Source organism: Nothoprocta perdicaria, unplaced genomic scaffold (genome assembly GCF_003342845.1).
Source record: "Nothoprocta perdicaria isolate Ctin4 unplaced genomic scaffold, notPer1 scaffold_3, whole genome shotgun sequence".
Classification (NCBI taxonomy): domain Eukaryota; kingdom Metazoa; phylum Chordata; class Aves; order Tinamiformes; family Tinamidae; genus Nothoprocta; species Nothoprocta perdicaria.
Genome location: NW_020455532.1, coordinates 835539 through 849863, shown reverse-complemented (window position 1 = coordinate 849863; position 14325 = coordinate 835539). Strand labels below are relative to the sequence as shown.

At 69.4% G+C, this 14325-nt stretch overlaps 3 protein-coding genes across 3 annotated transcripts in view; all 3 read left to right on the top strand.

The window, feature by feature from the left end:
* Positions 1-671, top strand: part of SLC52A3 (solute carrier family 52 member 3) — a 2251-nt gene extending 1580 nt beyond the window's left edge. The window contains exons 2-3 of the mRNA XM_026041986.1: positions 262-385; positions 459-671. Coding sequence (XP_025897771.1) covers positions 262-385; positions 459-671 — 337 coding nt within the window. The remainder of the gene's footprint in view (positions 1-261; positions 386-458) is intronic.
* Positions 672-4061: 3390 nt separating this feature from the next.
* On the top strand, positions 4062-6441 carry SCRT2 (scratch family transcriptional repressor 2). The gene is made up of 2 exons (XM_026041901.1): positions 4062-4185; positions 5735-6441. The coding sequence occupies exons 1-2, from the start codon at positions 4062-4064 to the stop codon at positions 6439-6441; spliced, it is 831 nt and encodes a 276-aa protein (XP_025897686.1).
* Positions 6442-8627: 2186 nt separating this feature from the next.
* Positions 8628-9093, top strand: SRXN1 (sulfiredoxin 1). The gene is made up of 2 exons (XM_026041909.1): positions 8628-8765; positions 8886-9093. Exons 1-2 carry the CDS (start codon positions 8628-8630, stop codon positions 9087-9089), a joined length of 342 nt encoding a protein of 113 aa, XP_025897694.1. The 3' UTR covers positions 9090-9093.
* The last annotated feature ends 5232 nt before the right edge of the window (positions 9094-14325 follow it).

Here is a 14325-nt window from a genome sequence, read left to right as displayed (position 1 = left end):
GTCTGAGCTTCTCCAACCTTCCCCAGGCCCAACAGGGTGAGGAACCCTCTGGCTTTTGTTGGGTAATCAGCAATGACCAAGATGAGAGGATGGGGGCCTGGAGCACAACCAGCCAGGCTGGAAAGACCGGCCCTGCCGCCTGCCTGCTGGTTCCAACTGAGAATTAGGGTTAGGGCTAGGGCTAGGGCTAGGGTTAGGGTGCTGGCCATGCACGGCGCTGCGCCGGGCGGGCAGCCTTCCCCACCGCCGCGTCCCTTGCAGGTCCCTGGCGCTGCTGGGCGTGCTGGCGGCGGCGGGGACGGCCTTCGGTGCCTACAACATGGCCATGGCGGCGATGAGCCCGTGCCCGCTGCTGCAGCCGTCCCCGTGGGGCGACGCCGTCATCGTAAGTGCCCCGCGCGCGTCGTGAGCGCCCCGCGGGCGCCCGCCCGCGCTGACCGCCCCGTTCCGCGCCGCAGGTGCTCTCCTGGGTGCTCTTCACCGGGACGCTCTCCTACGTGAAGGTGATGGCCGGCGTGATCCTGCGGAGCCGCAGCCACGGCGCCCTGCTCTGCTACGGGGCCATGGAGCAGCTGGGCTCGCTGCTCGGCGCTCTCCTCATGTTCCCCCTCGTCAACGTCTACGGCTTCTTCCAGTCGGCCGACTACTGCAGCCTGCGGTGCCCGGGCTGAGCGGGAGCCGCCCGCGCCCGCGGCGCGAGGAGCCGGGCAGCGCGGCGCCCGCGGCGCCTTTGAGCTAATAGAAGGTGTGTGCCGAGCGCCCCGGCCTCCCGCGCCGCCGCCGCCGCCGCCCCGCGCACCGCGGCACCGCGGGCGCGCTCGGGGCTCCGCGGGTTGGGGCGAGCAGGGACGGGCACGGGGACCCACGCCACGTGTTGTGAGGTGTCCCCAAGGAAAGGCCCAAGGAGCAGGTGGGGAAACGGAGACACGGAGCAGGGACGGCTCCTCCGGGCTGCTCCGTTCCCTGCTCCGCGCTCTCCTCCSGCTCCCTGCTCCCATCCCAGCTCTGTGCTCCCCACAAGCTCCCGGGGGGGTGGCCACGGGGCCCCCCTCGCTCGGCCAGGAGCAGGGGCCGTCACGGCAGCAAGGTGGCCGCGCACGGAGCCGCAGGACGGAGCAGCTCCCGTGCGCCCGGCGCCCGTCCCCGGGGCACGAGGCGGCGGCGCCTTTGTCCCCGTCCCTTTGTCTGGCAATCTGCTGGCCCGGGCTGCCAGACAGCCCCTCTCGTGCCTTCAGGCCGCGGCTGCGGCCCCTCGGGGGGCTCCTGCGGGCGGGACGCGGCCGGAATCGCTAATCGCCTCCCCTCCCCGCACCATCAGCCCGCGGCACCGCGGCCGCTCGCGCCCCACGTGCGGCGCCCTGCCCCGGCCCTGCTGCCCTCGGGGGCCTTGCTCCGCGCTGGGGACACGGCCGGTGCTGCGAGCGGGGGAGCAGGATAGGGATGTGCCGGCCTGGCAGCCGGGTGCCAGTCCTGGGGATATCCCAGGCTCTGTCTGTGCCACTGCGGGGCCACCCCCAGCCTCGCCGCTGGCACTGGGAGACGGGGCCAAATCTGCAGCCTGGCATTTGCCACCGCAAGGGAAAGAAGCCYGGTAGCTGCCGCAGGAGGCAGTGACTCATCCCAAAAGTGCCGTGTCCAGCGCTCCCACRATGTGCTGGGATGCACCGGGATGCTGCCAGCGCATGTTGGGCTGCACCGGGATGCTCCCGCAGTGTGCTGGGCTGCACTGGGATGCTCCTGCTGTGTGCTGAGATGCACTGGGATGCTTCCACTGTGTGTCGGACTGCACCGAGATGCTCTCGTCGCATGTTGGGCTGCACCCGGGTGCTTCCCTGTGTGCCGGGCTGCACCGGGATGTTCCCACCACATGCCGGGCTGCACCGGGATGCTCCCGCCGCAGAGGGGCACCAGTGGGACTACAAGCTCCGTGCCCACAGGCAGCACCCAGCTCACACATGCAGGCCCCGTGTGTCCCTTGGGATGAGCACCCCTCTCCCAGCCGCCCCGCACCCCTCGGCAGGGTCCCCAGCGCCCCTCGCTGCCTCGCRCGCCGGCACGGGGGAACAATCGCCRGCACGGCGGGAATTATTTCCATACAGCTGCTCGGGAAGGCAGGAAKGCAGCCGTTCCCGGCGGCGCTCCAGCAGGAAGCCTGCGCCTTTCTTCCCAGCGCTGGGCTCGTGCGCCGCGCGCGGGGGCGGCCGGGGGGGGACCCGGCCGCGCCGCCCTCCACACCGCCAGCACCGCGCGCTCCGTGGGCCTGATTGCAGTTATTTCCATGCATTATCTCAGTCCCCTGCCTCCTAAAGGAGCCGCGCGCCCGGCCCGCTCCCCTCCCCCTGCCTTTTCCACTTAATTACCTCCCTCGTTAGCGCAGCCTGCAGGGAGGAGGAAGCCGGGCAGCCAGAGCCGGGCCCAACTAGGGCGTAAGTAATGGCCCGCGCTGCCCAGGCGCTCCCGGCCGCGAGGAGACGGGGTGCCCTGCTCGGGGACGGGGTGTCCGGGGCCGCGCTGGGGCACCCCGAGGGAGGCCGCGGGTGATGCAGTGTGAGGTGCAGGGTGCCAGGCACAGCGCGGGGTTTGGGACACGCGTGGGCCGTCCTGGTGCTCATGACCACCCRGCGCAGGGCCCGGGGAGGGTCTCRGTGTGATGGGCTGGGGGCAGCACTGAGGGCAGGAGGGTGACARGACATGAGGCTCCCTGGGGTCCCCTGCACCCTGATATTGCTGTGGTTCAGAAACAGGGGTCTGGCCCCTGCAATAAAGAGCTGGGGGTATCAGAGCAGTGCAGGCCCGTTGCGGTGTCCCTCAAGTGTCCCCTGCTCCTGGAGCCCCCCTCTCCCTAAGGACATCCCTGGAGCCCAGCCCCACTCCCAGAATCTCCCACTCCTCATGGACATCCCTGGAGCTCAGCCCTGCTCCTGGAGCCCCCGGCTCCCCACAGGAATCCCCTGAGCAGGGCGGCAGCTTGGAGGGGTTCCCGTCGGGACGGCAGCGGGATGCAGCTGGGATGCCGCAGCAGTGGGATGCAGCAGCAGTGGGGTGGCAGCCGCCCCGCGGCGCTCAGTGGGGCCGGGGTCTCATCCTGCCCGCRCGGGGCGGCAGCGGCAGCTGCACCGCGCAGGGCGCCCGCGAGGGGAGGGGGCCGCGCGGCTGCGGAGGGAACAATGCGCTGCCACGAGCCCCGCTATTGTTGTGGGCGGCGAAGGTCACGGTGCTTCCCCGGGGACGGGGACGGGAACAGAGAAAGGAATAGGACAAGGGGAAAGGGATGACAAATGGGGATGGGAGCAGGGAAAAGGGCCAGGGGTGATGGTGACAGGGAACAGGGAACATCAATGGAGAAATGATGGGGATGGGATGGGAACAAGGATGGGATCAGGGGACAAGGATGGAAGGGAACAGAGACGGCCAGGCAAGAGGGCATAGAAGTGGTGAACAGGGATGGGGGCAGTGAGAAGGGACAGGGGACAGGAAYGGAGACAAGAGACAGGGAAGGGGACAGGGGATAAGAATGGGGACAGGAATATGTAGAGGGGACAAGGACTGGGACAAGGAACAGGGACAGCAGGGGGGACAAGGATCCCCAGCCCCACCATCCCCAGCCCCTGTGAGCCGGTACAGACAAAGGCAGAGGGAGGCAGCAGCCCGTGTCCCTGTGGGTCCCCTCTCCCCAGACCGGGGGACCAGGACCCCACGAAGCCACTGCTGTCCCGGGCGCTCTGTGCTGCTGGCGGGGGCTCGGGGGGCTCGGGGGGCGCTGGGGGGCTCCGAGTGCAGCCGGGCGGAGCGGCTCCCTCCCCCCCCCCAGCCACCTGCCTTCTTCCCCCTCCTCCTCCTCCTCGTGCTCTCCTCCTCCTCCTCGCCGCCTGCCTCCCTCCCTCCCCGCCCCTCGCACTCGGCTCCCCGCGCCCGCCGCCCGCAGAACCGCTGCCCGGCGGCGCTCGGCGGCAGCAGAGCCCGGGGCCGGGACCGGGGCCGGGACCGGGGCCGGGGCGCGGGGCCCCTCGCGGGGCCGGGACCGGAGCTGTCCGGTGCTGAAGGCGCCGCCCGGCCCCGCCATGCCCCGCTCCTTCCTGGTCAAGAAGATCAAGGCGGACGCCTTCCCGGACGCCGGGGCCCCCGCGCCCAGCTACGCCCCCCTGGAGTCCCCCTACGCGCTGCCCGGCCCCGCCGCCGGCGATGGTGAGTGCGGGGTCCCGGGGGCGCCGGGGGCGCCGGGACAGAGCCCCCCCCGCCGCCCCGCGCCTTTGTGTGCGCGCGCCAGCGCCGGGGCACCGGGGGAGGCCGGCCGGGGGGGTCGGGGGAGGCGGGGGGGCGGCCGGGGGGGCCGGTCTTTGTGTCCGCCCGCTTCGCGTGGGCTCGTCCCCGCTCGCCTTGTCCCCCCGCGGGGCCACCGAAGTTGCTCCTTGGGGACACAGCAGAGCGAGGGACCCCGGCCGGAGCCCGGGACCCCCACCCGGCCCAGGGAGAGCTGCTGGGGGGGCCGCAGCCGCCGGGGACGGGGGGCGCCGGGGGAAGGAGGCAGCAGCCGGAGCCGGCGCTGCCTGCGGGTTTCATTGTTCGCAGCAGAGCCCGGAGCCCCTCGAGGAGCGCGGCGGGGCGGGCGCTCCCGGAGCCCGGCAAGAGCCGCGGGGAGCGGGGCAGRGCGAGGGGAGCGACCCGGCCGCCCCGCAGCCGTAGGGGAGCTGCAAAGGGAGGGGGGGCCCCGAGCCGCGTGCRGGGAGCTGAGCCCGGGGCCACCTCGGGACCACCCGACGGGGCAGCCTAGGCACCAGTCCGGGGGGAGGGGGCTCCKTGGGTCCATCCCGGGCCCCAGTCTGGCCAGTCCTGCCTGCACTGGGTGCCCGGCACTGGGCCGGATCCAGCCACGCACGAGCCAAGGGACCAGAGCTGCACTTCCCTTGTCCCTCTGCTCTGCGCTGGCGGCTCCCCAGCAAAGGCGAGCGATTCACAGGGGCAGGGATGAGAGTCCCCTCACCTTGGGGACGGGGAGGGTCCCTGCTCGGCACCCCCRGCTGTCCAGGAGCCCTGCGCCGGTGGGGGAGGGATGTGCCGCAGCTGGGCAGAAGCTGCCGACGCTGCTCTCCTGGAAATAACCTTGCTGCGTGCTCGGAGGCAGCGGCAGAAATTGCTGAGCAGAGCGCTTTCCGCCAGCGCGTGTGACCGCACTGTCAGCACGCGCGGAGCCGCGCGGGGGGACGGCGCTGCTGCCGCTCTGCCGGGCCCACCTTGCAGGGATCCCCAGCCACGGGGGTCCCACTGCACCTCACCCCAGCGGGGGGACCCTGCCTGGGGTCCTGCAGAGCAAGGGACACACAAGGACCTGTGTTTAGGGGTGTTTGCATGGCCCTGGCTGGAACTGGGAGCCTAGGGGCATCACACACAGGGCCCTGGTGAGCCGGCTCTGCACAGACCCCTGGACACCCCACTCTGTCCCACACTGGGACATTCTGCCTGGGCACCATTGTGCCCAGCACGTTGCCAGTAGCACACAACACTGCACGTGCTGACAGTGTGGCGGGGAGGAGGCTGCATTGTCCCCCGCGCAGGGGGACGCTGCACTGAGCAGCAGGGGCACAATGCGGTGTGCAGGGACAATGCACCACGCGGGGGTGTCGCACCATGCAGGGACATTGCACTGCCTATGGATGCTGCGTGGCGGGGGGACATTGCACAGGGGGCTCAGCCCCATCGCTGCACCCCGCTGCCATGGCACTGTCTCACCCCCCAGGCTACATCCCGCACTGCCCGGCGCCTGCCGGCTTCGACGCCGACAAGAAGCAGGGGCTGCAGCTGCCGCCGGCCGAGCCGGCCTTCGCGCCGGCCCACGAGGAGTACAGCGACCCCGAGAGCCCCCAGTCGAGCTTCTCGGCCCGCTACTTCCACGGCGAGGCGGCGGTCACGGACAGCTACTCCATGGACGCCTTCTTCATCACGGACGGGCGGTCACGGCGGCGCGGCGAGAGCCAGCGGCGCGGCAGCCACCGCCACGGCTGCCCCGAGTGCGGCAAGACGTACGCCACGTCGTCCAACCTGAGCCGCCACAAGCAGACGCACCGCAGCCTGGACAGCAAGATGGCCCGCAAGTGCCCCACGTGCGGCAAGGCGTACGTGTCCATGCCCGCGCTCGCCATGCACGTCCTCACGCACAACCTCAAGCACAAGTGCGACGTGTGCGGCAAGGCCTTCAGCCGGCCCTGGCTGCTGCAGGGCCACATGCGCTCGCACACGGGCGAGAAGCCCTTCGGCTGCGCGCACTGCGGCAAGGCCTTCGCCGACCGCTCCAACCTGCGCGCCCACATGCAGACCCACTCCGCCTTCAAGCACTACAAGTGCAAGCAGTGCGAGAAGACCTTCGCCCTCAAGTCGTACCTCAACAAGCACTACGAGTCCGCCTGCTTCAAGGGCTCCGAGCACAGCTGTGCAATGGGCAACTAGCCCCTGCCGGCCCCGGGTGCCCCGCGGCGCCCACGCAGCCCCTCGAGCTGCAGGACACATCCCTGTCCCTGTCCCAGCTCACCAGCATCCCCAAGGAGGGCGTCCCCATGTCTCCCTGGAGAGCTGGGGGCAAGAAGGGGCCGGGAACCCCCCCCCAAACCCGGGAGAGACCCCCCTCCCCTTGACTCATGACCTCCCTCCCTTATTTATTTAATTTATTGCTATTATTTATTTAGAGCTGCTGCTTCTCCCCCCGGGAAGCACCGGGGAAGAAAGGACACTCGGCTGCTCCCTCTGGGGGCAAAACCTGATCCCGCTCACGCTGCCGGGACCAGGGCACTGCAGAGGGGACAGGGGACAAGGCCACCCGGCCTGTCCCTCCTGGGGGGCAGAGAGCGGAGCTCCAGGCTGGGAGCTCCCAGTCCAGCCAGATGCCCCTGCCCAGATCCTGCAGCCCTGCACACATCGGCCCCAACATGGGGCTGGTGCTGCTGCAACGTCGGGGTGAGTCTATTTATTTGCTCTTATTTATAYTATTTATGGTTTAAACTTTTCACTATTTATTTGCAAGAGTGGCTTGGCCGTGTGGCCACCCGCATGGCCCATGGGGCCCAGCTGCAGCCACCGTGACTGTGGGCACAGGGATGGGGACACGAGGGACAGAGGCGCCAGGAGGCCGCAGCCCTGCGCTCGAGCCAAGGCCGAGCTGCTCTCCCCGTCCTCCCTGCGCCCGGGAGYACCCAGCGCCTCTATGCAACCTCCCAGCGCAGAGCACCCTGCAGGGCCAGCGCCTCCTGCTACCTCGGCCGGCGAGATAGTGCGGCGCCCACCRCCCTGCGGCTGCATTCGTGCACCTCAACGCACCGTCTTCCTTCCTCCTTGTAGCCTTCCTCCCTGCAGCCTTCCTCCTTGCAGTCTTCCTCCCTGCCTTGCTGGCAGCCGTGCCCTGCTGCGTCCGCGGGCTCTCGTGCAGCTCAACCCTCCCGCACGCTCCAGACCACGATGCTCCCTGCTGCATTCGTGAGCTGCAGGGCAGAGCATCGGTGCAGCCGCACGTGCATCCCGTTGCGCTCCCCGTGCGCGCTGTGACGGCCGCGCGCTTCGCTCCGTGTCCCCACGGCGCCCGCCGCGCTCCAGCGGCACCGCCTTGGCCGGCGCATCCCCGCACCGCGCGGGCCGCGCGCGCCCCTTTCTTCCTGTAAATAGCAGATCCTACAGCAATAATTTTCCATGCATGATTGATTTTTTTTCTGCCAGGATTTTGTATTTGATGGATGGCAGCGAGACCAGGCTGCCGCGAAGCCACCTGCAGTATTACTTGTAATGCAATTCAGGGATATAAAAGGGACTTCTGCCACTAAGACACTTGTCTCGGAGGGTTTGTGCCTGCGACAATGGGCAGTTGTGCATGTGCTGGGTGGACAGGGAAACCGTGGGGCGAAAAGAGGTGTCCGGCAGTGACCTCGTCTCATTCAGAAGCCCTTTGCTCCCCTCAGCTCCCAGGCCGGTTGTCACTGTCACCACCGCCACGTGGGGACGTCCCGGCAGGTGACACTTCCCTGCCAGCTCATCACCTGAGTCATTCTGCACACAGCAGGGCCTCGCAGCCCCCTTCCCAAGGCCACCGTCACCCCCGCTCTCCCCAAGGGCAGGTGAGTCACCAGTGACATTGGGGCAATGCTCTTGGTGTGCAAGGACACCGAGCCCAGCACGGGGGCTGCAGCTGGTACCTGACAGCACAGCCGAGACTCCCACTGCCAGCAGCCTCTGCCAGGTCTCTCCACGAGCCGGGGGGCAGCAGAAGCTTTTGGGGCTGTCCCAGGAGCACCACATCCTGCAGGTGACCTGGTTGATGTGGCTGGGTGCAAGCAGGATCCCAGGTTCCTCCCACGCCACGGTCACTGACACCCACCTGCGCCCTCGGCCTGCGGGCTGCCCGCCGCTGCCTCCCCTGCACGGAGCCGCCGAGGGCTCCGGGGAAGCCACCGGTGCCGGCAGCGGCGCCGCGGCCAAGGAGCCCCAGCTGCATCCGCGCGCGGGGACCGAGCGGCGGCGCCAGCCCCGCGGCCTGGGCCGGCCGGGCCGCGCTGCTGCTTCACTGTGACTCTGCAAATCGGCGCGCGGGGACGGGGCCGGGCGGCCGCGCGGGGCGCGGCGGGACGGCCCGGCCGGTACCGGCAGCGGCCATGGCCGAGGCGGAGGGCAGCAGCATCCACACGCAGCACGTCGCGGCCGTGCACGACGTGCCCATGCACGTCCTCATCCGGCCCATCCCCGCCGCGCTGGAGCCCGGCAAGGTGCAGAGCCTGGTGCGGACGCTGCAGGTAACGGCGGCCCCCGTCCRCGCGGCCCCGGGGCACTGCGGGGGAAGCCCGCGGCCCCGGCACGGGCGGGTTGGGCGCTGCCGGCCTCGCGGTGCTCCCCGACCTCTCTCGCTTTCCCAGGAGGATCCGTCCCGCGTGCCCCCCATCGACGTGCTCTGGATTAAGGGCAGCGAGGGCGGCGACTACTTCTACTCCTTCGGGGGCTGCCACCGCTACGCGGCCCACCGGGAGCTGCGGCGGGAGACCATCCGCGCCAAGATCCTGCCCTCCACCCTCAGCGACCTCCGCACCTACCTGGGGGCCTCCACTCCCGACCTGCGCTAGCGCCCGCCCCGGGGGTCCCCAGGGCAGAGCCYCCCGGCCCGCATGGTGACGGGACCCCCGTGCCCGGGCTCGCTCCGGGACGGCGGCGGYGCCGGGGGCTCCCCGCGCGCTCCCGCGGGGATGGGGACAGGGACCCCCGCTCGGCACCGGGGGTCCCCGCGATCCCACGGGGTGTGGGGGGGGGGGATCCCGGCGCGGGGCTCCCCGGCGGGGCCGCCAGGTGGCGCCCTCGTGCCGCGCCGCTGCGGGCGAGCCGAACCGGGCCGGGCTGAACCGAACCGGGGGGGCCTAAGCCGGGACTGGACTGAGCTGGGTTGGGACCAGACTGAGCTGAACCGGGCCAGGCTGAGCTGGACCAGGGGGGCCTAAGCCGGGACTGGACTGAGCTGGGTTGGGACCAGACYGAGCTGAACCGGGCCAGGCTGAGCTGGACCAGGGGGGCCTAAGCCGGGACTGGACTGAGCTGGGTTGGGACCAGACTGAGCTGAACCGGGCCAGGCTGAGCTGGACCAGGGGGGCCTAAGCCGGGACTGGACTGAGCTGGGTTGGGACCAGACYGAGCTGAACCGGGCCAGGCTGAGCTGGACCAGGGGGGCCTAAGCCGGGACTGGACTGAGCTGGGTTGGGACCAGACTGAGCTGAACCAGGTTGGGCTGGGCCGGAGCTGTGCTGAGACAAACTGGGACCTACCCGGACCAACCAGAACTGGGATGAGTGAAACTAGGACGAGACTGGTCTGAGCCAAACCGGACTAGAGCTGAGCTGGGCTGAGCTAAGGATGAGCTGGCCGCACTGAACCAAGCTTGGCTGTGACTAATCGGCCTAGGGCTGAACTGGGCTGAGCCGAACCAGTCCAGGCAGAGCCAGAGCGAAGCCAAGCAGGGGCAGAGCCGGTGCGCAGGCCTCTCCCTGCCGCTCACCCTGCTGCCAACCTAGCAGGACCCGGAGCTGCTCCTGCTGTTCCTGCTCCAGAGCCTCCTGCCCCTCATCCTTGGGCATCCCCCAGCCCTTCCCTATGGTGGGGGTCTGTGAGATGGGGCTCTGGGGACACCCACTGCTGCTGTTGGAATAAAGGCAGTCAGAGCGCGACGGCTTTGGGGCCTGGTGCTGGGGCCTGGGGTCGGGGTACGCGGCGGCACGAGGCAGAGCCGTGAGGACGGAGGACACAACCCAGCAGGGGAGCACTGCAGGGCTGTGGCACCGATGGCTCTGCAAACGCCACGTCCTCGGCCACGTGCAGGCTGGAAAACCAGTCCAGCATCCCACGGGCATCTCGGCATCCCTGGAAGCCAGGAGCGCAGTCCAGGGAGGGGAAAGGCCGTGACTCACCCCCCCGCGCTGTGAGTCAGCAGCACAAGCGGGACTAGAACCGTGTCCGGACACTGCTGCCCTCGCCCTGCGGCCTCCCCGCGCTCAGCCTCAGCCAGAGCCTGTCCTCCGCGGCAGGCACAGGGAGAGGGCTCAGGAAGGGGGTCCTGGCCCACCGGGACGGGCAGGTCTGTGGGTGGGGAGTGTTCATCTACCTTGATGCATCTGCAGGGTGCCCGATACTGCAGGACGCAGCAGCGCTGCCCATGGCATTGGGCCCATCGTAGGGACCGGTGCCACTGCCCGCGGGCCAGGCGTTTCCGCAGGAGGCTCCAGGGGCTCAGCCGGGCACGAGGGGAGGCCGCGGCGGCAGGGCTGCATGCGCCGCATCAAAGCTGCCCTCTGCCCGGGAGGAAGCCCTGCAAGCGCTTGCCGAGAGAACAGCCCCAGCCCGGCCTCCCTCAAGGGCCATAAATTTCTCCGAAGAATCGTGGAGTGCTAAAAGGTTTCCTCTTGTTGGAGTGCGGGAGGGAGGGATGGGGCAGGAGCTGCTTGGGTTAAAAGGGGTGCCGCGCGGTAGGGGCTGGTTTCACCCCATCCTGCCGGCACCGGGGCTGCGCACAGGGCACTGCTGCCACCGGGAGCTGCCGGTGCCAAGGAGCCAGCGTGGCTGGTGTCTTCTCCCGCACCTCACAGGGGTTCCAGCCGGGAGCTGCAGCATCTGCCCTGTCCCCTCTCCATCCCCAGGCCGGCCAGGGGCTGCACAGGGRGGTCCCACCATGGGTGGGTTTTGCATCAGGGGGCTCAGGATGGGGCAGAGTCGGGGCCGGGCTGTGATGCTGCTGTAGGTGCTTGGCAGGGGCTGCAGGCACCTCCCTGGTGCCCGTGGCCACGTGTGCCACCCTGCTCGCCTGCGTTTGCCCCTCTCCCAGCGAGGGCACAGGAGAGAGCTTGTGCATGGAGCAGCTATTTCCCGTCCGTCCATCGGTCCATCCGTCAGTCCATCCGTCCCTCCACCTGTCCCCCTTCCCTCTGCCTGACCTGCGCGGTCTCCGGTATCGCGGCTGACAGCCGATCGCGGCTGCCTCCAATCCATTCGTTCCGGGGCAGGAACAAAGGCGCTTTGTGGACTCGCTCCCTCTTAATCTGCTGGGGCTGGGGAGGGTCCCGGCTCCGGAACTGGGACAGACTGCCCCGCGCGACAGCCGTGTAATGCCTTCCAGACCGCCGGCGTGGGGCCCCGCAGGTAGCGCCCCGCGGGCGGGCGGCCCCGGCACCGCCGCAGCCCCGGTGCTGCCCGACCCGGGTACCCRCCGCCCCCCGGGGCAGGGTCAGCCCGGGGGGCAAATGGCTTCGGGCACTTCAAAGGGTTCTGTGACGACCAGCCCCTTCAGCAAGCGCTGCAGCGGGTCGGGAACCCCAACCCCAAATGCTGCTGGTTTCTAGCTGGGGTCTGGGCAGACCCCCCTCAACCGCATCCTGCCATGGAGCTGCCCAAACCAGGAGCTGCAGGGACAGCAGGGCCGTCCTGCACATCCCGGACTGCTATGGGATGGGATGGGATGGGATGGGATGGGATGGGATGGTTCAGGGCCGCTCGGCGGGTTCAGCAGGGTCAGCCCGCGCATCCCGGTGGCCACATGTGCCGGTGCCTGCACGGGGTCTGGAATCCATTTGCCTCGCTGGCAGCCGTGTTTTCCCAGCAGGGCCAGGAGGGCCCCGCGGGGCTGGGGGCGGCCCGTGCCCCCCCACACCATCTGCTCCCTGTTTATTTTCTTACACTTAAGTATCACCTCTTGGATCAACACCCCCCAGCCCGCGGGTGCAAGGGGCAGTTCCTGGTGTGCACAGGGAGGCTCCCKGTGTCCTGATCTCCAAGGACACAACTCCACTGTCCAGGTAGCATCAGCAGCTCTTGCTGGGCACCCCATGTGCAGGGCTTCGTGTTGCTATGGGTGGGCATCCCACATGTGGGTCAGCATCCTGCACCATGGGTCAGCATCCTGCACAGGGGGGCAGCATCCCATGCAGTGTTAGATCCCATGTGTGTGTCAGCATCCCGCACTGTGGGTTGGCATCCCAGCACCATGGCTCAGTGGATCCTGCATGCGGATCAGCATCCCGCACTGGCGGTGCCCGCTGGTGCTGCTGCTGCTGCTGCCAGAGCGCAGCTCATTTTGCTGCATGGGGCTATGAGGAGCATTGTGCCGAATGCCAGGGTGTCCTGATCCCGCTCGTTGGCAGTGCGGAGCCGCCTCCCCCAGCTCCGGTGCACGCGCACAGCTCCCGCGAGCGGGATGGGGAGGCACGTCCTGCCCCGCGCACAGGAAAGCCCGGCGGCCGCCCGCGTCCTGCGCCCCGCGGCAGCGCATCCGGTGGGGGCAGGTGGCCGGGAGCAGCCGGAGCTGCCGCTTCCCCGGCCCGGCCGCGGGGCTGGCAGCGCTGCCGGGCTGCCCTCGCCCGCTGCAGCGGGTGCATGGGGCTGGCATGGCAGCGGCACGTGTATGTGGACTGAGCTGGGAAGGCCTCTGCAGCAGCAGCCTGTGGAGACGGAGTGTGCAAGGGTGTGTACGTGGAAGCGCATGCACACACGCATGTATAGGCACATGTATGCATACAGGCACATATGCACACACATGCACGTATCAATGTGCATGCACCCACATGCATACTGCTGCATGCACACGTGTGCACACACGGGCACCCACATTTGTGTCCTTGTGCATGGCAGTGCCCCCCCCAGTCCCTGCATGTCCCAGCACTGGGTGCCCCTTCTGCCCTGTCAGCTGGCGGCCACGTGTGGGGCGCCGCAGCTGAGTACACAGCCCAGCCATCCGTCTTGCTGCTGTCAGCCCGGGGACTGCGGCGGCTCCCGCGTCCGCATCCTGCGGGCGCCTGTGCGAACGCTGGGCTCGGCCGGCAGCTTCATCCCACAGACCCCTCTGCCCTCCCTGGGGATGCTCCTGGCCACCCCACCCCGGGGTGACACAGGTCTCCCTCCCACTCCTGCCTGTCCCCGCAGTGTCCCCCCTGCCACCACTGCAGGTCCCCCTGCTGCTCTGGGTGCTGCCTGCCCTGGGTCCCCAAGCCCAGGTGGGCAGYGAGTTGGTGCCCAAAGGGGAAGGCGACACAGGGGCACCCGCCACTGCCCTTGCTCTCCTGCCGCGTGATTTACGGGCGCAGCGAGGGCGGACAAATGGTGCAGGCAAACGGGGCAGCCGGCGTGGCCAGCCTCGGCCAGCTGGGCTCCACGGGGGGCGGGAACYGTTTGCTCGTGGGCAGTCACCTCCGCGGGGCCACGGTGCTGCCRGGGAGCCCTGTGCACGGGGAGCATCCGGGTGCTGGGGTGCACAGGGAGCATCCAGGTACTGGGGTACACAGGGAGCATTCTGGTTGTGGCCGGACATCATCTGAGTGTTGGGACATGGAGCACCCTCCATACCACAGCCCCATGAGTCCAGACCTCCCTGCCACCCACCCCATTCCAGGGCTGCCGCCATCCCCATTGCATCTCCCCTCTCCGTCACCAGCCCCGCAGTCCCAGGCGCCAGCAGGTCCTGTCCCCGCCAGGCTGCCACAGGCCCCGGGATGTGGGCACAACCATCGGGAGCCAGTCCGGATGGCGGTTAAATCTCCTTGGCCTCTTGGACAGTGGGGCTGGTGGGAACCCCGGCTTGTGGGGGGCAAGGAGAGCAGGGTGGGAAGGGAACCCGCCTGTGAGGGCTGGGGCTCGGAGTGGGGGGACACAGGGCTGAGCTCGGTGCCCRCTCCAAGCCCCGGGCCCGAGACTGCAGGGAGGATGCGGGAGCAGAGCAGGAGGCCCAAGCTCCGTCCTGGCAGGAAAAACCGCCCGTTCCCCGCCGCGGCGTCCAGCACTGCGGACAGAAGGCGCGCGGAGCAGCCCGCTCAGCGCCGAGCCCGGGGACAC